This window comes from Syngnathus floridae, chromosome 17, assembly GCF_059516105.1.
Source record: "Syngnathus floridae isolate MCC-2025c chromosome 17, RoL_Sflo_1.0, whole genome shotgun sequence".
NCBI classification, from domain to species: domain Eukaryota; kingdom Metazoa; phylum Chordata; class Actinopteri; order Syngnathiformes; family Syngnathidae; genus Syngnathus; species Syngnathus floridae.
The window spans coordinates 4,418,237-4,441,133 of NC_142429.1; the positions used below are offsets into that span (position 1 = coordinate 4,418,237).

A 22,897-nucleotide genomic window follows, 5' to 3' on the forward strand; every position below is an offset into this window, starting at 1 on the left:
GCTGGTGTGTTATGAAAGAAGCATCACCGGGTTGGTTATCAAACAGGATTTTAATTGGAAATGAATAGAAACGGTAGAAAAAGAGCCGAGTGTTCACATTTGCACTGTGCCTTCGTTGATGATGGCCCTGGCCAAGTTGCGGGCCAGTGCCAGTCTGAGGAGCTCCACTTTGGTCACCTCTAAGTCTTCCTCCTGGAACAGCAAAGACACCCAAATGAAGAATAAATGTCCAAATATGGTCAATTTCATTTTTCCCCCACAACTCAATACTATTGGTCTGTCCCCACTTTGGCAGTTATTTGTAAACATTAATAAATTTGAAAAGAATTGGAAATAGCTCGAGAACTCTATTGCAGCTTCCTCACAATGTGGAGCCATGCTGCATTATGTTCATTTTAGTCAAAATCTGGGTGCTTTTTAGTAACAATTGAAAATAAGATACATTCGAGTGAGCGTGCTTTGTAAAAGATGAATTAGTGTCACGCTTTGACACACCGAGGAGACATGTACCTGCATGGGGGCGTCGGTCGTGGAAGCAGCGGTGGCGGAGTTTGAGGAGGTGAGTTCCTCCAAACAGAAGATAAGCTCATAGGTTTGCTCTGCAGTGAAAATGACCTGAAATTCAGCAGCACAAACCAATGACATCAATGGATTGAGTTCCCTTTGTGCACATTTTCATAGCCCGAGCGATACGTGAGCTGCTGGGGCACAGTTGGCGCCGGCATCTAGCATCTTCGATAGCAGTGAGGTTTCTGAAGGCAGCGGTGATATGTTGTAAGCCAGCTAAATGTTTTGCCTCACTGACCTCTTTTTGCTCAAGCAGCGGCAGGGCGTCTGTCAGTAGAGTCATCCAGAAGCTTCTGGGCGCGATCTTGGCAGTCATCAAGGAGAGGAGAAGCTTGGCCGCCTCCCTGAAGTGCTTCTCGCCATAAAACTTGTGGAACTCACGGTACTTCCCTAAAACAAAATAAAAAGAAAGGAAAAAACATGTAAAGAAAATTCAAGCGCATACCAGAGCAACATGACACACTCTTAATGGGGTTCAGCCTCCCAGAATGCTTGAGGAAAATCATACCAAGGAATGTAAGCCTGTCACTGAGCAGCATTGCCGAACCTAAATTGTCGATGAGGTCCAGATCGGAAAAGGTCCCCCTGGCAGAGTAATCCTGTAAAAACCTGAGGACGCATGCAAAGGTTCATTAGATGGGTTGAGGTTTTCTGAGAGTGGGGTGGGGTCACCCTGGGGCACAAACAAACCTTTCTGAAATCAAGGTGGCGAAGGCGGCGTCTTTGGCTCTGATGCTCCAGGAGAGAGCAGAACCGAGTCTGTTGTTCCTCAGAGCACGCATGGCCATGATCTTACAAATACTGCGCACTGGGTAAAATAGACACACAAATATCAGTTCATACTCCAAAGTAATGTTGACATAAGCCACAGTTTGAACATTTCATTCAGTGATTAGGTTCGCTACCTTGCTCCGACATCTGCCGTTGCTCACAGATCCTAAGCACCTTGAGGGCTTTGCGCTCCGTGTCTAAGGGTATGCGCTCCATCTGCAGCTCCAGGTAAACACGGCCAAACTCGGGGCAGTGGTCAAAGTAGTCCACGGCCAACTGCCACAGACTGAACACAAGAATGACATGTTGAAGAATTCGCTCACTCTGCTAAGATGGCCGACGATATGGTTGATCATGATGGAGCCTCTACCTATGGTGAGTGAAGAGACCAGATGCGTACTCCAACAGCAGAAACTCTCTCAAGTTGGAGCCAAAGCTAAAAAGACAACCAAAAAAAGATTTGATGCAGCTCTGTGATGTAACCACGCCTCTGGTCACTCGTACGGTCCTTACTGCAGATTGTGGGACTGGAGGAGCTGGCAGTGATCAAGTAGATCTGTCAGGTGGGCTACGAACCACCAATTGTTCAGGGCAATGCTGAGGGGACACACAAGGGAGGATTTAATAAAAACATTGAGGCAACAGTTTAAAAAAAAGCACAGTAAATTCAATCACTACCTGCAGTCCTTGATGACCTGATGGATGTCAAACTCAAAAGCAGCTAATAAAATGCTGTCCAAGGCTTCTGGCACGCTCCTGGGGTCTAGAAACATGGTCATGCAGGACTGCAAAGAGCGCACAAACATGTTAGACAGCTGAGATTAAGAAGCGCCATGAATGGCAAATGGTGCCGCTGTCGCGACCATACCTGTGCGTAGAAATGCAGCTCTGTGGATTTGACTGTGGGGTGGCAGTAGAGCAACCTTGTGACCAGAAAGTGGTACCAGGTGCCAACAAGTTCTTTATGTTCCAGCAAAGTGTCTTCATCTCCTACTAAGATCTGGAATAAAAACATTACAGGGAATTAAATGCCTTTAAGGCACACAGTCAAGACACGAATACTACAGTAGTTACACTTTGTGAAAGGCTGAGGGTGCTCTGACCTTGCATATGAGTTCCAGGTGTGGGTTGCTGGCAAAAGAGTTGTCCTGGAGGGAGCGGTCTACTTCCTCGTGCCAGTGTCGCCACTTGATGTCAAACTCTGTTGACGTCTGGGTGCCACCGGGCTGAAGGAACGTTCAACAAGAGTGGGGATTCTTTCAGTGGTGTTTGAGCATTACAGCCTGGTGGCCAGATGTGGCCTTCCACAAAACAACATCCATATAGCCTAAATAAATCAAAAATGAATTTGAGCAAGGTCTTACATGATAGAAGGGCATCTTGCTGAGCAGGTTGTCCATCAGCTTGAACATGCTCCTGGCAGCGGGCTGGAGGGTGGCCTGCTTCAGCAGCAACTGTCTGACTTCCTCCAAACGGCCCTGCAGCACGTAGCCCACCACCTGTGCCACAAAATGCCGTCATATATCTTCGTGAATTCACAGGCGCATTGCGCACATCACCTACCACGTCCCAGTAGTCGCGGTGTTCAGCGGGACTCTCGCTTCGCAGCACGTGCATGGCCTTCTCGTCCACATCGGCCTTGTGCAGCCTCACCCAGTTTAGCAGGTGAAGCAACAGAGGGCCTGCTGAGGAAACAGGCAGAATTGAGAGAAAGTTTGGCTGTAAACATAGAAAAAAGGAGGAAAAAAAAACTGTTCATAGTGACACTGACCAGCGTCAATGAAGAGCACTTCACAGAGATTCCAGATCAGTTCAATGGCCAACAGGATTGACACCTAATTAAACAGAACAAAAGATTGGGTGAGATTAAAATGCAGTACAAATAGAAATTATATTTTAAAAATCCACTTTATTCATTCTGGACTTTTTTTCCAATTACAAAAGAATATTCAGAATGATGCTTGATGAAAAAAAGCACACACCTGATTTCCATATTGTGTGCACACCGCTGAGTCACTGGTATTAACTAATAAAAGGAAGACATTAAAAGAAACCATATATTATCATTGAATAGTTGGTGCTAACAATCCATAACTGTAGTAAGAAAATGCAAACCTGCAACTTGTTGAAGCTCTTCTATACATGCACGGATTACAGATCTATAATTTTTACTAATGCTGACAAATCTAAGGAGGAAAAAAAACATGTTTGACACCATGATTGCAGATGAACAGGATAAGTCACGAGTTGGGACTTACTGGGACTTCTTGTTTTTGCTGGGGATCTCCTCTCGGATTGTTTGGAGGCCAACAAAGATGTGGTGTGACTCATTGAAGAGTTTGCGTAAAATGGGAGAGTAAATGTCTTCGTCCTTCCTGACGTCGTGTATGGAGGAGCTGCATGACCCCAAACCGCCTGCAAACGGAGGGCAGAAGCAAGCAGGCATTGGATAGGATTCAACTGACAGAGGCAAAGTATGGCAACGCCGAGCATTTATATTATCAAGAGTCCCAGAATATTTGTTAAATTAATGTATCAGTAATTACCAAATGCCACTCAACATGGGTTTGAATGTAGGTGTGTAGGCTTTTGATATACACACCCGGTTGTTTGTAAAGGGTCTCATACACAAGGATATTTCCTGGACCCCAAGCAAAACCCAAATGCTTCCCATGTCTGGATGTTGGAATATTCTGCAAGAGAAAATAACAGACATGGCATGAACACAACAGAAACAGACATTTGTCATATCTTAACTTGAACTTGTACTCAAGAAACTACATTTTGAGCTGTGTGTAGTTTGAATGGTTTTGCTGGACGTTTACGTCTGACATATCTGAGAGAAGATAAAATTAGAAAAATTAGGTTTCTTACTGTAATTATCGGGTCAACGTCGACCTCCTCCATCCGGGAATAATTTCACCAGTACAATACAATGTGAAATAGAAAGAGTGAGAAATACACAGATGAAGTACAAATGGAATGGTTTAGCGCGCGCCTGCCATACATCGAAAGGGCCCCATGATGTCGCCTGATGACGTCAGGACATGGCTGCCCATTCCCATGCCTGATTTTCCATACCCCTTCTCTTCGTAAGCAATCCGAATTTATAAAGCACCGAAATTACACTACGAAACTATTGTCTAACAAGAACCACACCCGTGGTCTTCAGTTTTATATGAAAGGAAAGGATTTAGGAACACAAAATTGACGAACATACAATAGCCGTTTGTACGTAGGCGGGAAACAAAGACCGCACTTCATGGCAACACCCGTTGGAAGATAGTCGGTCTTGGGGTAGTTGGTGCTTTGATTCGGTACATTTACCGCAATCTAAACGCCAACAAAGGAAAAAAACGACATGCGCGTTCACGCGGGGGCAAGAATCTCTGTAACGAGCATCTTGCCTCTCCCGCCCACGCCCGGGCTGGCGTTCACCCTTGTGACTGCCGGTGGCCAATCGGGGCTCACTGTGTCGTGCGCGCACCGTCTCGGGGCCGCGCACGCAGGGTTTGGAAACTTTTAGCGGGAACGAGCACGTGCGCGCACCCGTGTTCTTTGTGTGGCAGCAAAGCGAAAGCGCCAAAAGAGCGACCATGGCTGATGAGAAACCGAAGGTGAGTGCAACTACATCACGCCGCTATCAAATCTGACTTGAATCCACAACGTGGGAGGCGTAGCGGCTCATTTGAAGCGGGAATTTCCACGTGAATTGGTCTCATCTTGTCTAAGTTTTCAAGCGACAACTGAAGTCGTTGGACCGACTTGGATAGACCGGAAGGCTTGTGCACGCGCATCGAGGGGCGCGCGTCCGGCATTTTGTGCTTGAGCACACGGTTTAGCCAACCAGCTGGTGGCACCCGCAGTTCGTGTCTCTATATAACGTTTGAATCCTTTGAGTTGTCGAATCATTGGAAAGGGGAGAAATACTCCCCTGATGGCTACTGGTGTGAAGTAACAAGTACAAATACTCTATTACTGTTTTGGGATTTTTCAGTATTCTGTATTTGAGCAACGAAGTACGAATTCTCCGTTACGGAAAAATCCTCCCGTGATGTCCACCGGTGGGAACAAGAACAAATACTCTTATTACTGTATTTAGATTTTTCAGTCTTCTGTATTTGAGCAACGAAGTACTAATTCTCCATTACTGTACTTAACTATATTTTTAATCCATCTCCTTGAATAATGTGGAATGAATATTTTGTTCCTGTTTGTACTTGAGTATATCTTTCAGGTGTATGTACTCTGAATAATGCTAATGCTTTGTTACTGTGCTTGGGTATATTTTTCAGGTTTGCTACTGCACTGTGATATTGCAGGCTGTAATTTAGTTGAGTATTTATTTTGTGGTTGAGTTTTTATTTTTTCCTTTCTCCATTGAGATCTGTACTTCCTGCATCTTATGTTGGTGGATATTCTTGTTCATCTGGCATGTTTAGGACTGACCAGCCTACTTCTTACTTTGTCAATATGGGCTTGCCACATTGTGCCGTAGGAGATTTGGCCGGCCAGACGCCAGCGATGTTCAGGCCAACGGAGAAAGCCTTGCTGGCTGTGAACGCCCACCACTGCAACATAAAAATATCAGTTTTGTGTTTTTTCATGTTTGTGTTCCATAGGAAGGTGTGAAGACAGAAGGTAGTGAACACATCAACCTGAAGGTGGCGGGCCAGGATGGATCTGTCGTGCAGTTCAAGATCAAAAGACACACGACCCTCAACAAGCTCATGAGGGCCTACTGCGAGAGACAGGTGAGCAGTAATTTATCTGTTAAACGATTGGACATCTTTGCATTTTATAATGAGCATAATCTTTTTATACCATTTATTTATATGATCGCCCTCCACCGTTTCTGAATAAGAAGAATATTTCTGGACACTTCAATAGTGTTCCACTTTATACATATATGAGTGATTGCGACATCATTCATCATTTGCTACCATCTAACAACCGTATAAGATTGAAGGTTGACAATGTGTGTGTTTTCCAGGGACTTGCTTTGAGGCAAATCCGGTTCAGATTTGATGGACAGCCAATAAACGAGAATGACACCCCATCACAAGTAAGTTTAAGATATTTTAAAAACCAACATGTCATTCAAAGAGGATCTGATGAAGTTCACCCTTGTGCTCCTGGAATCGACTCCACCTGATTTGTTGTTGATGCGTTTGAAGCTTTCGTGTCAAGTCTTGGATGAGGGTTGTCCAAAATTTCATGCATTCTTTGCCCTGTTCCCTCAGAGCGAGGAGGGAGGGTCAACTGAGTGTCTCTCCAAGACTCATAATTTGCAAACATGCAGAATCCAAGATATTCTTAAATGGACAAAAGCAGTTCTGTGGGCAAGTAGGCCATGTGACAAGAGGAAGGCTTGTAATTATAGTGCAGATCAAGACTTTAGCTTGACCTTTTTCTTCAAACAGCATGTTTGCTCAACATCTTGGTGAATAATGAAAATATACCATATCTGCTTCCGATCACACAACTACATTTCTGATCATTGCGGTGATTACCGTGGCTTATTGGGAGTAATGCACTTAAGGCCTTTATATTTGCATTTGTTTCTAGATTGTCTTTCGTGCAGTGATGGATGATTGTTGTGCCATGCTTATTTACAGTATATAGAAATGTGTTTCAAGTGTGTGGGAGGGGGTAAACGTGGTGTTTTTTTTTAATGGTCTTATCTTTTATTTTCAAACTAGACACCAAACTTAAGAGTTTTTGCAGGTTTCTGCCAAGTTAAAACAAATTAAAGTAATGGTTTTATTTGTTCTCGTTCACAGTTGGAAATGGAAGATGAAGACACGATTGACGTGTTCCAACAACAGACAGGAGGAGTGATTTAATCAACCGCCCCCATGTGTCATCTTTCCGCATTTAACAGAACCGCAGCCTGGCATAAACATCATTCACATCTTGTCCTATCAAAGTTTCAATGACTGCTGTACAGTATTTTCAGTCTTGGCCCTATTACTTCTGTACCTTTTGTACATAAACCAATCCACTTCGATCTTTAGGACTCAGCCCGTCAAATTAGACTCATTCTCGAATAATAAATATTGTAACTTTTCCAATCGCCAGGCTCGTTCTGGAGTTTTGCTAGTAAATTGGTTCTAAAGGTGAGTTAAATTGATACTCTCTGCGGTTTTCACATTACTTAAAGAATGTGGTCACAAGGGGCCAAACCACCTGCAAAATTGATTTGTGTTATCAGGTCACCGTGCGTGTTGCCCACTTGAGAGCTGGCCACTCAGAACACGTCAATAAGCGTCTGGGCTTTATCACGCTGTGCAAACAGGCCCAAAATCTCATTTGGTGACCATATGAAAACTAATTGGATTTTTAACTTTATATGGTGGTAAATATGTGGACAATTGCTTTGATTAATCCGTTAACCAGACCAAACGTCATTTTTTTGGGGGGTAGGGGGAGGAGGATATTTTTTGCTGTCATGCAAACAATCTGTATTGTCTGTTAAGATACCTGTTGAAATAAAGCTATTGTTGTTTTTCCAAAACTCTTATTTTATGATGATCTTTGGTGTGAGTAGAAAACTATAACTCAGAGATTAGGATATTAATCATATTTGTGAGTTTCCGGTGCCCCGTTGATGATGTATGTTATGTTAAATAAACCCTTAAATTATGGGTAATTCTCAGGAAAAGGCTAAAGTGAATTGTGTGTTTTGTTTGTCTTTTATAAATAAAGATATGCAAACTCGAGGACTCAACTCAACCCCTCCAACCTTAGAACTGTGAGACAATTTTAGAGATTAAGTTTTGTAATAATGAAATCGCTATAAGAAAATGGCCCTTATCGCTCATGCTGCCATCAAGAGAGGTGAGTTCCGTGTTTTTCATCCAATGACAGATGAGTGACACGAAGTTCCGTCCAATCAGAGCCATCAGAATAACAGTGGGAGAGGCTACGCTTTGCCGTTACCGAAGCAGCTCTTCTCATCGCACGGGCGGCTTCAGGCTTTCCACATCGTCGGGTGGAGACCACCGCATTTGATCCCCCCTGGCCGTTGCCTCCCCCCAACCCCTTCGCTATTTGTCGCTTCGAATTCACTGAAATAGCCATCGAAGATGACCACCACCACCAACTTCCAAGGAATGGAGCCCGGTGCCAAAAGCAGTTCCAGGTAAATGGTAGCTTTGAATCTATTCGGTAACGGCGAACAAAAGGAGCGGATGCGGCTAACAAAACCGCCTCCTTTTTCTTCCCGAGAAGCTAAGACGCTAACCGCCGCTAGCCTGCTGCTGCTGGGAGATTCTTGTGCCTTGAGCTCATCTGTCACACAATCTTGCTAATTAAGTTAATCTGATGCGCCGTTTGGACTTTAGCTGCACCGCATGGGGGTCATTCTGTCTGGGCTTTGTTCGATGATTAGGTGGCTGAGTTTAAGAGAGGCAATAAGTTGAGGAAAAAAAAATGAAAATATCCATGTTTTCTTATATAAGTAACGCTTAAGTGACGAGGCCTAGTAACTTTGTAACCCCCCTCATGTGACTGCAACAGTTACTTCCCAATATAATTGTGGCTTTAATCCCTTAAAAGAGTTTGATAGTGCTGAGAAAACGGGATTATTCTTCTGGATCTGTAAATGTTGTTAATGTAGAAGTAATTCATTGACCATTTCAAGTGAAAGACAAGTGAGTACGTTTAAAAGTTCAATTTGTGAGTAAGCCCCACTGCAGTCTGCGGCGCTATTCATCGGAAAGGTATGCAGTCCTATCATAGCTGGAAGTCATGAATCTCGCCTTCTCGCCTCCCACTTGGCCCACAAAACAATGCAAAGAAAATGTGCTGTCTCGGTGCATGGACAAGGCGGGGCTGGAGTCTATGAATCGGAAATTTTAATCAGATTTTGGGAGAGGTGAGCAAAAGTGTGTCAGTCATCAAGCGTTTTTGATCAGGCATGTGTCGAAGGGTGTGTGTGTGGGGCGGGGGGGTGCTTAGGCGGGGAAGGATGTGGGCGGCGGGTTAACTAAGCCTCCTAAATCTCCCCTTCAAATCTTTGCTCTCGCTCCTCGAAAGTTCAATTATTCACTGCTCATCTTTGCGACTGATGGGTCTGAAGGGTCTCCTTCCCGACGCAATCAGTCAACCTGAGCGAGGCTCACGTCTCACCGGGACCCCAAAATCAAGTAGCCAGCCGCCTTATCGAGCTAGCCGTCCATGGCCCCGCAAACGTCCTTTTAGCCCTCGCTTGTTAAAGCCGCTTCACATCCGTGTCATTTGCGATGTGATTCTAGGGTGGGGTCGGCTGCCAGGCCGCTTAAAGCCTCCCCCTCGCTCTCGCTCGCTTGCTCTGTGTGTGTGCGTGGAAAGCATGAGCTCATCCCCTGGCCGGCTAGGTGAGTTCCACTTTAGCTTTTCCCACACAAGCCAAGCGGGACAGACGCTTGATCGACAACGCACATTTGCCCTCGTTCCATATTGGCCAGCGGAGCCTTGGACAGCTGCTCAGTGTGTCAGCTGGTGGAGGAGAGAGCAAAAAAAAAAAAAAAAAGAGGGAGGGGTCCAGTCGGCCTTTTTGTCCTTTGCCACAACTAGAAAAAAGCCTTCTTCCTTATTATCGTCTTCCTTTTGTTCAACTTGTGGTGCAAAGATACTTTGCTTACCAAGTCTATTCATCCGGTGACATACATAACGTCGACTTTTGACCCGAGTTGAGTCACGTTAACCCACAAGAGAACATTGCATTCAATGCAGCCATTCAATAATGAAGATAACCGCCCTCGCGTGTCTCAGAGAAAAAAAAAATCTGTGTGTGTGGGGGGAGTATCACATCCACATGTACTTGAAGCATTTGCTACAAAGTAAAGAGAGTTGACTGTTGGGAATTAAATTGATACAATTTGACCTAAAAAGTCAGACGGCTGCATTAAAAGTGGGATGGTCCGGCTCTTTCCTAGGGTGCTCCGACCGCCAGGCGGCGCCTCCAACTTCTCCTTTGGCACGGACGAAAACACCACCCCGCAGCGCAAGAACAAGATGGCCTCCAGCATCTTTGCAGAACCTGACGACCCGCATGCCCACCGGAGGAACAACCCACCCAGTCAGTTCCTTTTTGGTGTCCTCTTTTCACGTTTCGATGTGCTGCGCTTTCAGTGTTGGAAAAATGACAAAAGGATTTTCCATCCAAGTAGTCAGAACATTCCACTGCTCTAATAGCAGAAGTGCAATTCTGCAATTTTTGAGTAATTTGACCCGTGGCTTTGTTATTGGGGGATTAGATCAGGCCCGAATGGAAAGAAACGTTTCTGTTCAAGTTTGGGCCTTGTCGAGACCCGAGCCAGACTTCAACGACAAAAGGCCACGTCAGCTCATGGTTGTCTGTTTGCTTCCAAGAAAGCAGGTAAAATGTTTTGCGTGACCTTTTGGTGGCACGCTGTTGTTTTTCCAGTTTTGCCGTGTTTATGTCAGCAAGAGTCACATGTTTATACTCCCAACTTATTTGCAGACGTCGCGTCTGCTCATTTGCTGTGCTTAACTTCGGATGCAAACACGTTTTGGCTTTTTTTTTTTTTTTTTTTAAACTGTCCAGATTTTCAGTCATGAGCTGACATCGTGCGACACAACTCCCGCAGAGAGAGGGAATATTTATGTTGAAGACGTTTGCAGCACTCGACATCGCTTGGTCATGCGTAAAAATAAGAGACAAGGTGGGGTCAGACCGAGAGTATCGATTTGTAGAATATCTTAAATTGACTATATTTGGCCGACATGCTGGCCCCTTCTTGGGAACGGAACGGACCTTCCTCCTGCTGGCTTTGTTGGACGAGGGTGAAGGCCAAGTAGAGGCCAGCCTTCCTGTGTTACTTCCGATCGACCGGCGCAAGTGCTAGATGTTTATTTGTATGAACGCATTTGCGTTGACTTTCCCCCGTTTGTCAATTCCCATCACGGGCCGGTTGCTTGTCGTGAGCCCGCCGTGTGCTGAACAGCTTGACTCGGTCCACGCGGCTCACATTTTGCCAGAGTTGGAGACACTTTTTTTTGTTTTTCCTGAATAACACTGAGCGATTGTAGTCAGCCTCTTAATTTCCAGCACAGTGTGTACGATGTGACGCGTTTCCAAAATAAACGCTTGAGAGGCGCCCCTGGCTCCTGAGCACTTGAACGCTGATGCCGATGCACGTCGTGTTCAGCCGCTGCTGAGTTGTGCGTGACGGTTGCTAACTTTAGAGCAGCTGTTGAACCAGCTGCTCAACTGAATCAAATATCTTCGGGACGAAACATTCTCACAATCTTCATCAGACTCCATCGACAGTATTTGTCGAGTCACAGCTCACGATGGGCTGAAACGGATCACTGTCCTTTCACAGGGTCAATTTCAACGCTGTAATTTGTTTGTCTTCCACTAACCCTTTCAAGTCCATCACTCGCAACCTGCTTTTGTGCTTCCCCAAATAATCCGTCTGATGACTTTTCGGTTCCCTCGTCCAGGTGCCGCCGACGCCGCGGCGGGCACCCTGTGCGGGGAGCACTCGGCCCCACTGAGACGGTGCCAGCAGCCTATTCTGTTCCCCAAGAACCCTCAGCCGGAGCTCACCACCATCCACAACTCCGGAGCCGCTTTGGTGTGGAACCAAAGACAAGAGGTTAGTTAATGCGCCACCGATAGTTAATGTGCCACGAGACCAGCGCTGTTAAAAATTACTTTCACGACAGGCCACATTGTCACCAAGCCCTTACGTCACGTTTACAAAAGGTTTAGAATTGTCAAACGATGGCACGGGGTGTTTGCAAAGCACTATTTGTGTCCAAATGAAGCTTGCTTGGCCATAGTTGCAGATCTGCCAACCGTTGAACAATTGGCCCCATTTTGCACTGACGAGATGACGAGAAGCCGCTGAAATGCAAGTTGACAGTCAGAGGCGACTTGTGTGTACATGTTGAGTTTTGCCTCAAGGCGGTTGAGTCGCTCTTTTTTTTTTTCCCTTTCCCGTGCTGAAAGGCCAGCGCTTCAGCTGTCCCGCTAATTATGTCACATGATGACAGGGTGTTGTCCCGAGTCTGGATCAACAGGCCGCAGTTAAACGGGTCGCTTTGCTTTATGTTTGCCGCCGTTCATGTTCTCTCGTGTTTTTGTGACAGGAGGAGGACGGCCAAGAAGCAGCAAACAACGGTGAGTGAGCATCTTGACGTTGGCAACACGTCTACGCATGAAAATGTATCTGCCGGCATGTCAGCATTTTGTGCGCTTCCGTTTTATGGTTGCTTTGTTCTTGTTTTTCTGTTTTTAAAAGGCAAGCATAGGCTCAAATCAAACAGCTCGATGACGATGATGATGATATAGAGAAGGGCATCAGATGATCAAAGAAGTGGCATGGCAAGTGTTTGGTTGTGATCCATTGCCGTCTCTCTTGACAGAGTGTCCCGACAACGAGGAGGCGGAGCAGGAGGAACAGCGGGCGCCACAACCGGCCGCCCCATCGGGAAGTGCCAACTCCTCTGCGGGCGGCCGAAGAAACCCACCCGGTGGCAAGTCCAGCCTCATCCTGGGTTGAGAGACCCCCCATCCTCTTCTTTCATTATTTTTTTTTTATTTTTGAAAGATGAATCCCCCCTGCCACTCTCTTCCTCGCCATCGAGCTGTCCCTTCTGTGCCGCTCATGTTCGCCTCGGCTCTAACTTCAACTTGTCCTTTTCCTCCTTTTTTTCTATTAAAGAACTGTCGATAAAAGCACTTTACGTATCTCTGTGCCCTCCTTCCCGTCCGTTGGAGCCCGTCCCGTAGAGGGCATCGCGCCTGACGGGGAAGGCAAGACATTTAGCTCGTACCCCGTCCCGTTTGTCCATGTTGTAAATGCTAAAAAAAAAAGAAAACAAAACTGAAATGTTACGTGAATTTCTAAATACAATAAAGATTGATATGAATTTGCTCTTTTTTACTTCTTTATTCCTAGTAAATTTGAAAAAAATTCCATTCAAATACATTTATCTTGCATTCGCGTCTCGTGTCCGAAGACATGCGACAGACTTGTGGCCCTCCTTGACATGATTGCTGTTCTGGGAGTGTGTGTTTTATTGCGGCGCTGCTGCGGTTTGTACGACATGCAAGGAAAACGCAGACCTCTTGGAGGCTTTGCTTTATTTGGAAGCCAAGCGCTCGCCTTGGCCTCGATCCTTTGGCTTCTTTAGCACCGTTAGCATCCACAACAGTAGTGGCGATTTTTGTGACATCACATCTCATCCATCTTATTCTACTTTTGTTTGTTTTGTTCTTTACACTCGAGATTTACATTCAACAGTGTTCATGTTTCTAGATTGAAAATTGACCTTTAATCTTTGCACAACAGCCATCTTAAAGATTTTAACGGGCATTTTTCCACCAAATGTCTGAGCTCGCTCAGGTAAAAGGTCTGATTGTGTGACTGCTCTAGTCCGTGACTAAAACTGGTGATTTACTGGATTGTTAATTTGAAGTTGGGTAATCTCCTTTTAGGGATAAAAAGAAGGAATCATCACAGTGGGATGATATCTTTGAAGATAAGACGGTAAGCTTTCCATCATGGAATTAGACATTTGGCCAAGTTAGATGGATCTTCCCTCCCAACCTGGAATTACAATTACAATGGTTGGAGGCTGAGCCGGCTGCGCTTACAGCCTGAGAGGCACGCAGGGGTCACTCGGGATCAACAAAAGCACTTCCTGTCCTGGAGACGTGCCGGCATAACTCAGAGCCGAGGCAATGGATGAGTTTCAGTCAGTCGGAACCCACATGGAAAGTCTTTTTTAAAAAGATATTTTTATTGTACAAAGACTACTGTTTTTCTTCTTGAGGCTTACACAATATAGTCACAAAATGAGATTTACACTTGATTACTTTCCATCAATGCCAATCAATACCCTCCCCAAGTCATAACGGCACTGACTCAGCAAACTGACCTCTCACTGGGCGGAAGCTGAAAACAGGATGTGATGATGGCTAAATGGACGGGCAGCTGCGGTTCTTTTGCGAGACGGCTGGGGGAAAGGCACCAGTCTGCTCCCACAGGAAGCAGGAAGTAATGCCGCTTTAATTGCTCTCAAAAGAGTCGTAGCTCAAAGAGGAAATGTGTTTATGCCAGTGGCAGGCCTCGCATTTGGTGCCTGGGCCCGCAAGACCTTTCGATTTGTAGTCACTTTGGTGACAAACAGAACTCGAATCATCACTGTCATCTTGAAAAAGTAAGTGTTACCTCCTTAATTAAAACTAGTGACTCAACGCTTTGTCATGTTTTTGTCATTGTTGTAGTGTAATATTGTGAACTGCGATTTTCTGTGTCATTTGCTCTGTCGTCTATAGAGCGCGGTGTTGCTTCAAATTGTATTTTTCAATAATTGCACATGTATATAATGTGTGTGTGTGTATGTATTTATGTATGTATATATATACATATATATGTACGTATGTATGCGTGTATATATATATGTATATGTGTGTGTGTATATATTGTATATAGATGTATTATTGCATGTATTTCATACAAAGAGTACAACACTATAATTTACATAATAATAGGAAGCACCTACGACTGATAGTTTTGTATCAAAACTCACAGGAAACATTCCTAAATGTTTGAACAGAATCTGAAGAGGATTAAGTTGCATGATTAATAGAGCAGAGGGGAAAAAGTTGTATTTTTGAGTAAAAGTCTTAACAGTTGCGATAAAATCCTACTTTTTATTCAAGGAAAAATAAAGTATAGTAATTTTGTGTGCAGTGTCATGTCCACATAAGTCCATCTGCCTCTTTATGAGCTTTCTTTGTCTTTCTGGGCCAGGCTGGCAATGGCGTGGGCCAGGTTGTTGATGGCTTCAATCTTCCTCTCTTCGAGTGCTTTCTGCTGGGCCCACATCCTCAACTTCCTCTCCTGCAGCTCCATGTATAGCTGCAGGACGTCCTGCGGCGGCCTCGGACCACATGATGTTGAGGAAATCGCAGGGGGAGGCGACGGCAGAATGGGCGTGAATCTCTTGCTGCTTGCCTTGGTCTTGTCCATCTTGGAACCCCGTCCAGCCGGCGCGTCTTTCCCCAGAACTCGGTGCATGGCCCCAAAAAACTCCCAATGGACGGCAGCCTGCCCCAGCCTCTTGGCCCGCTCGGCGTTCTTTCTGTAGGTGGTCAGCATGTTCCTCCATTTCAGGTCGCACTCGTGGGCCTTGACATCCACGTTGGCTGCTCCCTTCTCCCTCAGGCGGGCATTGACACCCTCGGCCACCGTCTCCCAAAGTTTCTTCTTCTTGCACACGGGCTGTTCAAAAGCCTGGTCCATTTCCAGACGGGTGGTGACCAGATGCCATGTCGCCTGGAGGGTCCATATGAACTCTAAAAGGGGCAAGAAAATTTGAAATTATTTTGACTTCCCTCGCCCCTGCCACTTAATCTAGCTTTTCCAGTGGGGTTCCAAGGCATTCTCAGGCCCCAGGAGAAATGTTAAAAACCTTTTCTTTGTATTATATTTGGGTGGGGGGTGGGGTATAGGATCCTGAACATAACTTATTTTGAATAATGTAGTGAATTTTTAAATGAGTTTTTTAATTAGAATAAATCAATCAATCAGCCCTAATATTTATTTTTTAGAAAGTTTTAATAGTATCATAATTTGTACTGTTGTGAAATCTAATATCAGTCATATCCAGTGATTTTGTTTTTCGCTTGCCCACTCCTCCTCATCGATGCTTCGATGAAATAAAAACTTCAACAAGATACCAACCCGCTTTGGTTTCTTCGGCGTCCACCATGGACACTGCCGCTTCGTTCTCCTCCATTGTCTACCTTTGAATAACAATTGTTTCGGTTGTCTCCGTATTGTTGCAAAATCACAAGCATTTCGGTGAATGCGATGTCTCCATCGTGGAGATTAACAACCCCTTGGTTATAATGTCCTTCTTGCATTGGACAATCCGGGTTTACAACGAAACACTTGGCAGCTCAGGGAAATGTAGTCTATTTTATTCCACACACAGTCGAACTGAATGGTATTATTGACATGAATAAAACTACAATCCCGAGAGGCCACGTACCGTAGTGTGTTAGCGTTGCAACTCGGTTTGTAGTTTCGTCAAGCTGTAAACGTACAATAGAAATCGACCCGGCGTGAAGGTTGGACTACAACTCCCAGCATTTATTAAACCGAGTCCTCCTCCGCGCTCCCTGCTTCTTTCCCAGAGCGCCCCTGTTTTCTTGTTTGGCTAAAGATGGCGTTAGCGGCTAACACAGGCGATTGCATTTTGTGTCACACAAACTATTTGGACAGTTGCGGCACAGCAGCTAGTAATCATAGCTTTGCCTCGTCACTCGGTGTGTGAAAATATGTTACATTGGACAGACACGCGTCAGGGTGCCTGGAAAACGATTGGCTGGCCTTCGACACGACATAGGCCTGTTTTGCGGGGAGCGGAGGGGAAGCGATCGGAACTCTATTTCCCATCAGCAACCGCGGCATCAGGTGGTACAAGTTTTTTTTCCTCTACCGCAATATGTAGTTTTCCAGGCATGTGAGCGGCTTTTATTTAGTTTTTTGTTTTTTAAAATAATCTATGACCTCAGTCGAAGCATCAGTGGATCTAAAAATGTAATGAAATGCTCTTAAAAGCCTCCAAACGGTGGTATGTGTTGCATAAATGAAATCTTAAACAAAAGTGACGCACAACATTAAGCCGAGCGGCTACCTGGTAAAAAGAACCATGGCTGCTTTACCTATGCAATGTGGCCGAAAGGCTTCTCGAGCACCTTCCAGCAGGGAAGGTTCTCTGTCAGCGCCTGAGTCCTCCTTGACCTGGTGTTTGACCCACCTGAGCAAGCCCCCACCTGACTTTCAAAGTGAACTGGAAAAAAGGTTCAGATTCTCCCAGTGGCGAGCTTTGGTGGCCATCCGAACACAGCACATAAAGGGGGACAAGGCCGGCATCACCCGCTTTCGGACTCAGGGGGGACTGCGGCCCTTGCTGGACTTACTCGGCCACCCGGGGTGCTCCAGGAAGACTTTGGACCTGACCCTCAGCATCCTGGCCAACTGCTGCACTGAGCTGGAGACACGCATTGAGGTGAGAGAAAGGAACCACTCACACTGCAATTATTTGTACAGTTACAAGAAAATGTTTTTGAACCCTCTGGTGTCACAGAGGAAGATGCTAATTTGTGCAGAAATTCAAGTCATCCCAAAGGGTTCCCATACATTTTCTTTTAACTGTATCTTTCTTTCAAACAATGAATCTTTATGAATTTCCAATGTAGGTTCGCAAGCTTGACGGAATAAATATTATTGGTGAGTTTCCTTTTTAGATATTTTAATGAAATGTTTTTGTGGCGTAAATCAGCACCTGTGCGTGTACTGTACACACTTCACGGCATCTTGACAAATGTCCTTGTTGCCTCAGTGGACGTGATGAAGAAGAACGTGGCCCAGGAGACCATCCAGAACCGAGCCGCACGGGCTTTGGGGAACCTGGCCATGGATTCTGAGAGTTCAGCGCTCATTCACTCAGCCAGTGAGTCCCCGAGTCTGCACGTTAGATATTGATGTCACATTAAGATGAAATCAGACATGTCAGGTATCGCGATGCAATTGCCACATTGATGCTAGTGTCAGTAGCCTGTCTATGGCGTTTTACATAATGTTGTCCTTTTTGCCGCTCAGGTGGCGTTCCTCTCCTTCTCATGTGCTTGTCTCTGTCATCCGCCCCGTCGTCACCCACCGCTGCGCCGCCCAAAGAGGCCTGCCCCAAACTGGAGTGCGCCCAGTCGGCCTCGCGGGCGCTCCTCTACCTCTCGGACACGCCCGCCAACCGCCTGTCTCTGCTCACTCAGGGCGCCCTCTCGGCCCTTGCCCCTCTCATCGCTCCGGAGTACCCTCAAAACCTGCGGCGAGCAGCCCTCAGGACCCTCCACGAGCTCACCCGAGGCTGCGGCCCCGAATGCGCCAGGGAGGTGTCCCGCTCGGGAGTCTTGGCGCAGCTGGGCGTCATTGTGTCCGGAGAGGACGGGAAGCCCTTGGAGGAGCTGGCTCTGAAGACTTTGGCCAACTTGTGCTCCCAAGGATGCCTTCGTCCCTTGGTGGGCTCCCTGGGGGTAATCCCCAAGTTCACGGCGGAGGCGAAGAAGGACCCCCTCAAGTCGGGGGTCTTCCTCAAGGCGCTGTGCCTCTGCTGCAAGGAGGCGGTCAATCGCGTCAAGGTGAAAGAGAGTGGCGGGCTGGAAGCGCTGGTGGGCTTTCTGGCGGCGCACCCGGGTCACCCCCTAGCCCGGCTCGCCATTCTGGCCTGTGTGGACTTTGTCTTCGACGAGTCGGCCGTGGAGCAGCTGCAGGAGTTGGGGCTGGTCCCTCTGCTGGTGGCCCGGCTGGAGGAGCTCAACACGGGTGAGGAGACGGACTCAGCCGGCGCCTCGTCGGGTTCGTCTCATGGCGAGCTCCTGTCGTCGTCGTGTTTGGACTCATTCGACTTTGCGCCTTTCGAGGACTGCAAGAAGGAGGAGGTCAACAGGGAACAAGGCTCCTCAAGCTTTTTGAGTCTCAGGTGCGACACATCCCAGCACAGCATGTTTTTACACCAACACGGGTCCTCTTAACATCTTTTTACATTCATTACGCAATTTACACAAATTGGTCCATACTTTTTTTACACATTGTTTTTGCATCCAGGTCGTGGCTGCTGTCCGAGGGTATGATCTCCTCCGAAGAAGACTTGCTGGACTCCTCGAGCAGCGCAGATGGCGACTGGGCAGCATCGCCCCCTCAAAGCTCACCAAACCCCGAAAGCCCCGCCCCGCTTAAAACCTGCTCCTCTTTCAACGCCGCTACCTCAAAGAACGATGCTCCCAACTCCTCGTCGTCGCCGATGAAAGCCAGTGATCCGCCCCCCCGGACCCCCCCTGTCGTCTCGCCCTCCTCAAAAGCCGCCCACCCAGTCTCCCCTCCCAAATTCTCTTCACCCCACAGAAGGCGGCAGCGGGCGTGCTTGACACTTTCCCCCACGGCGAAGCTCGCCATCGACACGCCGCCATCGGTGCCTCGGCGCTTCGCTTACCAGCACCCGTACCACCCTGAACCCTGGACACCCGAGTCGCCCGTGCTTCTGCTGCTGTCGCGTTTCTCCCACGGCGCCGACCCCAGCCCCGCCCTGGTCACCTCTGGCGCCATGCGGGGCCTGCTGCGATACCTCGGTCAGCACCGGGACCGCAGCAGCCGCTGCTTTCGCCTGCTGTGTCGCCTCACCTGCAACCCCAGCTGCCTCCAGGCGCTCCTCCGCACCGGAGCAGTGGCGCTCATCCACCACCACCTCTGCCAGAGGGACAGCGTGAAAGCCAAGGTTAAACAGCTCGGTAAGATATAGGTTGTGGAGCCAGCCATGTTGGATGTGATGTCAAACTTTGTGGGCACGGTCCATACAGCGTTGCGTAGTCCCCTGGAACACAACATTACTGGCTGACCCTATGCCAATCTTGTCGGGAACACCGGGTTTGGTTGAACACAAGCAGTTTGCAACGATGTGCTGTTTTGCGCAGGTGGGACTCTCCTCAACAATCTGCACATCCAATGCGAGTCAGCGTTTGGCGCGGGGGTTCTCGCACACGTCATACTATCGGGCTCCGAGTCAGACCGAGTTAACTGCGCGCTGTCTCTGCCTTTAATTAGCAGGTGAGTCGGTCCTCTTTGAACTGCCAAAATGGCCGCTCCCAGGTTTGGCTTTCAGACATAAAATTTCAAAATTAAATCAGTCAATTATTCGGTTAGCATGACTTTATTTTTTACGTTCGGCCTTGGAATGAATTAAGAACCCCACAGTAATGGTGATTTCCTTTTTCTGTTAGCAACAAGCCCCTGTTGCGGAAACTCCTCCTGGACTCCGGCAGCCTTCTCTTGGCCCTGCAGCCTCTCAGTTGCTGCGGCGATACGGACACCCACACTGCCGATTGTAGACGTCTGCTTTCCACCTGGCCGGATGCCTCGCTCCACTCGCTCTACTCCTCCCTACTGATTGGCTGCCTTTCTTCCCTGGTGTCCAGCGTCCAACTGCTCCCTGATGCCGGACGCTTGATGAAACTCCGTCAAAGTGAATCAGCGGCACCCCCTCCCTCTAAGAAGCCCCGTCACGTTTGCGTCTGCCCGTACATCACTTCCGACTTTGACCTCCTGCTGATTCTGGATGACGGGGCCGAGGTCCCGGCCAACAGGGAGGCTGTGGCCGGGTCTGGCTCTGAGTACTTCAGGGCTCTGCTGAAAGGCGGTTTCGGCGAAGCCAAATTCAGACAAGCCATCCGCATTAAAGACGTGACCGAAGGCATGCTGGTACCGGTGCTGCACCACCTGCACGGGTGCCGGACGGCGGCATCGAGCCAGGCGGAGGAGTGCCAGTTTTTGGACTCGTTGATACTCGAGGGGCTGGCTCGCTGCCAGTCGGAGGATTTGTCCTTCCAGAAATCTCCATTAGGTGAGACCTTGATGGGAGCGTGTCGATTCATGGCCACGGAGCTTCAAAGAGAAATGGAGGAGCTCTGTATAGTTTGTCTTCTGTTGACCATGGTCGAGGATCATGCGGCAGGAGGAGAACAGGACAGCACTGAGGAGCACCTAGCCAGCAGGACGTCGGAGTTGGACCTGACTTGCGTTCAACTGCAAATCGAGACTCTTTTAGAAAAGAGCATGAAGACAACAACTTTCTTGAACAAAAAAGAGAGCAAAAACATCCCAGCAAGGAAAGTTGAGGCTATTTGTCAAATTCAAAGTTTGAAAACCTGCTCAGAAAAAGAGAAGTCAGAGTTGGAAAGCTCAGCTCATAAAGCAGAACTTACGGACTCCCTTCAACCGATGGAGAAAGAACCAGAAAGGGGTACGCGAGGGGTCCCATCTGCACTTTTGCCGCAGGTGTACTGCTTGGCGCAGCGCTACAATTACCCGGCGCTGCGTCGAGCCTGCCTGGCGTTGCTGCTGGGCTGTCGGGACGTGGGTCGGCAGCCACACTTCTCAGCAGACGAGGCTGCCGACTGCCTGCGAGAGACCGCCAGGCAGGCCGACTGCGTTGACACACTCAAGCAGGATCTTCGCGGTCTGGCCGCAGATGCGCTAAGCTGAGAACCCAAGAAAGATTGTATGCGTGTTTTTGTTTTCTTTTGGAGGGGACTGCATTCTTTTTTTTCTTCCACTTTCTTCTGCCACCTCATCAAGTGTCACTGAAGATTCTTTGGGATATTGTTTGAAGTTTGGAAATCTGTAAGGATTTTAATGCTACCTCTTCACTCAATTCTTGGACATAATTTTGTGAGACATTAATAATTTCATATGTCATACTTCAGGACATATTTTCTTTCATCAAAGGATAATTGTGTATTTATATTATTTAGGATTAGTTACACCTTAAAATATGAGTAATAGGCAGTTAAAATTGTAAGTAAATTTTATGGGGACACCTTGATGAATTCAAGGCTGTCTCATTATAATTGGCGATGACATACAGTACTTCCGTTTGTTTTGGGATTTTCTTTTAATGAGGTAAAGGTCTGTCTCTGTTGCTTTTGTTTCAACTTGTTTTGCTGGAAGTACGAGGACAATCAACCTCATGTCTTCTTTATTTTGTACATAGTGATCAAACGGAGATGGAGGTGTAGATTTCACCTGCACGATATCAACTCCGTGCCACTGAAATATAAAGATTTACGACACTTGCTATGCTGTGTTCTGTTTTTTATTTATTAAGATTAAGTAAATTTAATTCATTCCGTGGACCAATAATTCAATACAAGGGATGCTAACTTGCCAGACTACATACGTCCAGTTTTTTTTTTTAAATAAACTTTTGTTAGTTGTCTTTGTTATTGATAAAACTGATAATACTTAAATTAAAAATGTGTTTTGTTTTGTTTTTTTAAATGATGTTTTGAGGAAGCAATTTGAACACGTTAATGTAAATCAGAACATTTGCGCTCGATTTGTTTGCCTTGATCAGGTTGATCTCATCTCTGCACCACCTACAGTACCTCAGTAACAGAATGAATGTCACTATATTATCAACAAGACGAACTAATTGGCATTTTAAGAGTGTGTGGCGTATGTTTACGATTTAAGAATCCGTAGGCAATGTTCTAAAATAAGGTAATTTCATAAGCGGGCAACACGGCGGCATCTTGGTAGAGGAATTCAACGTCATCTTCGGCGCCATCCTCCTCACCTGTCTGAAGGGTAAGGCGTTCGTTCTTAAAAAGCTCATTAATAAAAAGATATAATATAAATCGTCCCGTTAGTTCAGTGTCAGTAATTTGAGTAGTTCCAAACTTTTGACAACGTTCAATGACGTGTCGTCGGGACGCCCGAGGCAACTTTCAGGCCTGTAGCTAACCTGCTTTAGCCGAGTTGCTAATGTTAGCATAATGTTGTGAACATGACCCCAATATTATTTTTTAAACCTTAAGCCTGCTTTTAAAAAGCAGTTTTACATATCGTTTTTATTTCTTTGAGTCACAATATAGTTGGTAACTTGGTAGGATAAGTAATTATGCTGAGCAGCAGTTTACTTGGTGTACAACACATGTGTCAAACTGAAGGCCCGGGGGCCAGATACGGCCCGC

At 46.7% G+C, this 22,897-nt stretch overlaps 5 protein-coding genes across 8 annotated transcripts; 3 read left to right on the forward strand and 2 right to left on the reverse strand.

The window, feature by feature from the left end:
* Positions 1-31: 31 nt before the first annotated feature.
* Positions 32-4,951, reverse strand: nup85 (nucleoporin 85). Of its 3 annotated transcripts, none has more exons than XM_088356993.1 (20): positions 4,559-4,951; positions 4,213-4,239; positions 3,941-4,031; positions 3,597-3,753; positions 3,454-3,524; positions 3,321-3,364; positions 3,110-3,173; positions 2,902-3,020; positions 2,703-2,837; positions 2,442-2,564; positions 2,207-2,338; positions 2,017-2,123; positions 1,852-1,935; positions 1,709-1,774; positions 1,473-1,624; positions 1,258-1,375; positions 1,076-1,176; positions 806-957; positions 511-615; positions 32-192 (listed from the first exon to the last, which is right to left on the reverse strand). In XM_088356993.1, exons 1-20 carry the CDS (start codon positions 4,934-4,936, stop codon positions 94-96), a joined length of 2,325 nt encoding a protein of 774 aa, XP_088213119.1. In that variant the 5' UTR covers positions 4,937-4,951; the 3' UTR covers positions 32-93. The 3 variants fall into 3 exon arrangements, with proteins under 3 accessions (XP_088213119.1, XP_088213118.1, XP_088213120.1); XM_088356992.1 differs by having other exon boundaries at positions 2,902-3,023; XM_088356994.1 differs by lacking the exon at positions 4,559-4,951 and having other exon boundaries at positions 2,902-3,023; positions 4,213-4,534.
* On the forward strand, positions 4,789-7,855 carry sumo2b (small ubiquitin like modifier 2b). Its single transcript, XM_088357000.1, has 4 exons — positions 4,789-4,955; positions 5,961-6,092; positions 6,332-6,403; positions 7,122-7,855. The coding sequence occupies exons 1-4, from the start codon at positions 4,935-4,937 to the stop codon at positions 7,182-7,184; spliced, it is 288 nt and encodes a 95-aa protein (XP_088213126.1). The 5' UTR covers positions 4,789-4,934; the 3' UTR covers positions 7,185-7,855.
* Positions 7,856-8,276: 421 nt separating this feature from the next.
* LOC148383722 (uncharacterized) lies at positions 8,277-13,227 on the forward strand. The gene is made up of 5 exons (XM_088356998.1): positions 8,277-8,482; positions 10,260-10,402; positions 11,794-11,948; positions 12,445-12,475; positions 12,721-13,227. Exons 1-5 carry the CDS (start codon positions 8,427-8,429, stop codon positions 12,855-12,857), a joined length of 522 nt encoding a protein of 173 aa, XP_088213124.1. The 5' UTR covers positions 8,277-8,426; the 3' UTR covers positions 12,858-13,227.
* A 1,718-nt stretch (positions 13,228-14,945) lies between these two features.
* LOC148383723 (uncharacterized) lies at positions 14,946-16,598 on the reverse strand. 2 transcript variants are annotated; one of them, XM_088358845.1, is made up of 2 exons: positions 16,050-16,598; positions 14,946-15,661 (listed from the first exon to the last, which is right to left on the reverse strand). In XM_088358845.1, the coding sequence occupies exons 1-2, from the start codon at positions 16,102-16,104 to the stop codon at positions 15,087-15,089; spliced, it is 630 nt and encodes a 209-aa protein (XP_088214971.1). In that variant the 5' UTR covers positions 16,105-16,598; the 3' UTR covers positions 14,946-15,086. The 2 variants fall into 2 exon arrangements, with proteins under 2 accessions (XP_088214971.1, XP_088214972.1); XM_088358846.1 differs by having other exon boundaries at positions 16,360-16,597.
* armc5 (armadillo repeat containing 5) lies at positions 16,483-21,999 on the forward strand. The gene is made up of 7 exons (XM_088358836.1): positions 16,483-17,382; positions 17,573-17,603; positions 17,716-17,826; positions 17,976-18,852; positions 18,978-19,657; positions 19,841-19,973; positions 20,147-21,999. The coding sequence occupies exons 1-7, from the start codon at positions 17,023-17,025 to the stop codon at positions 21,405-21,407; spliced, it is 3,453 nt and encodes a 1,150-aa protein (XP_088214962.1). The 5' UTR covers positions 16,483-17,022; the 3' UTR covers positions 21,408-21,999.
* Positions 22,000-22,897: the final 898 nt, after the last annotated feature.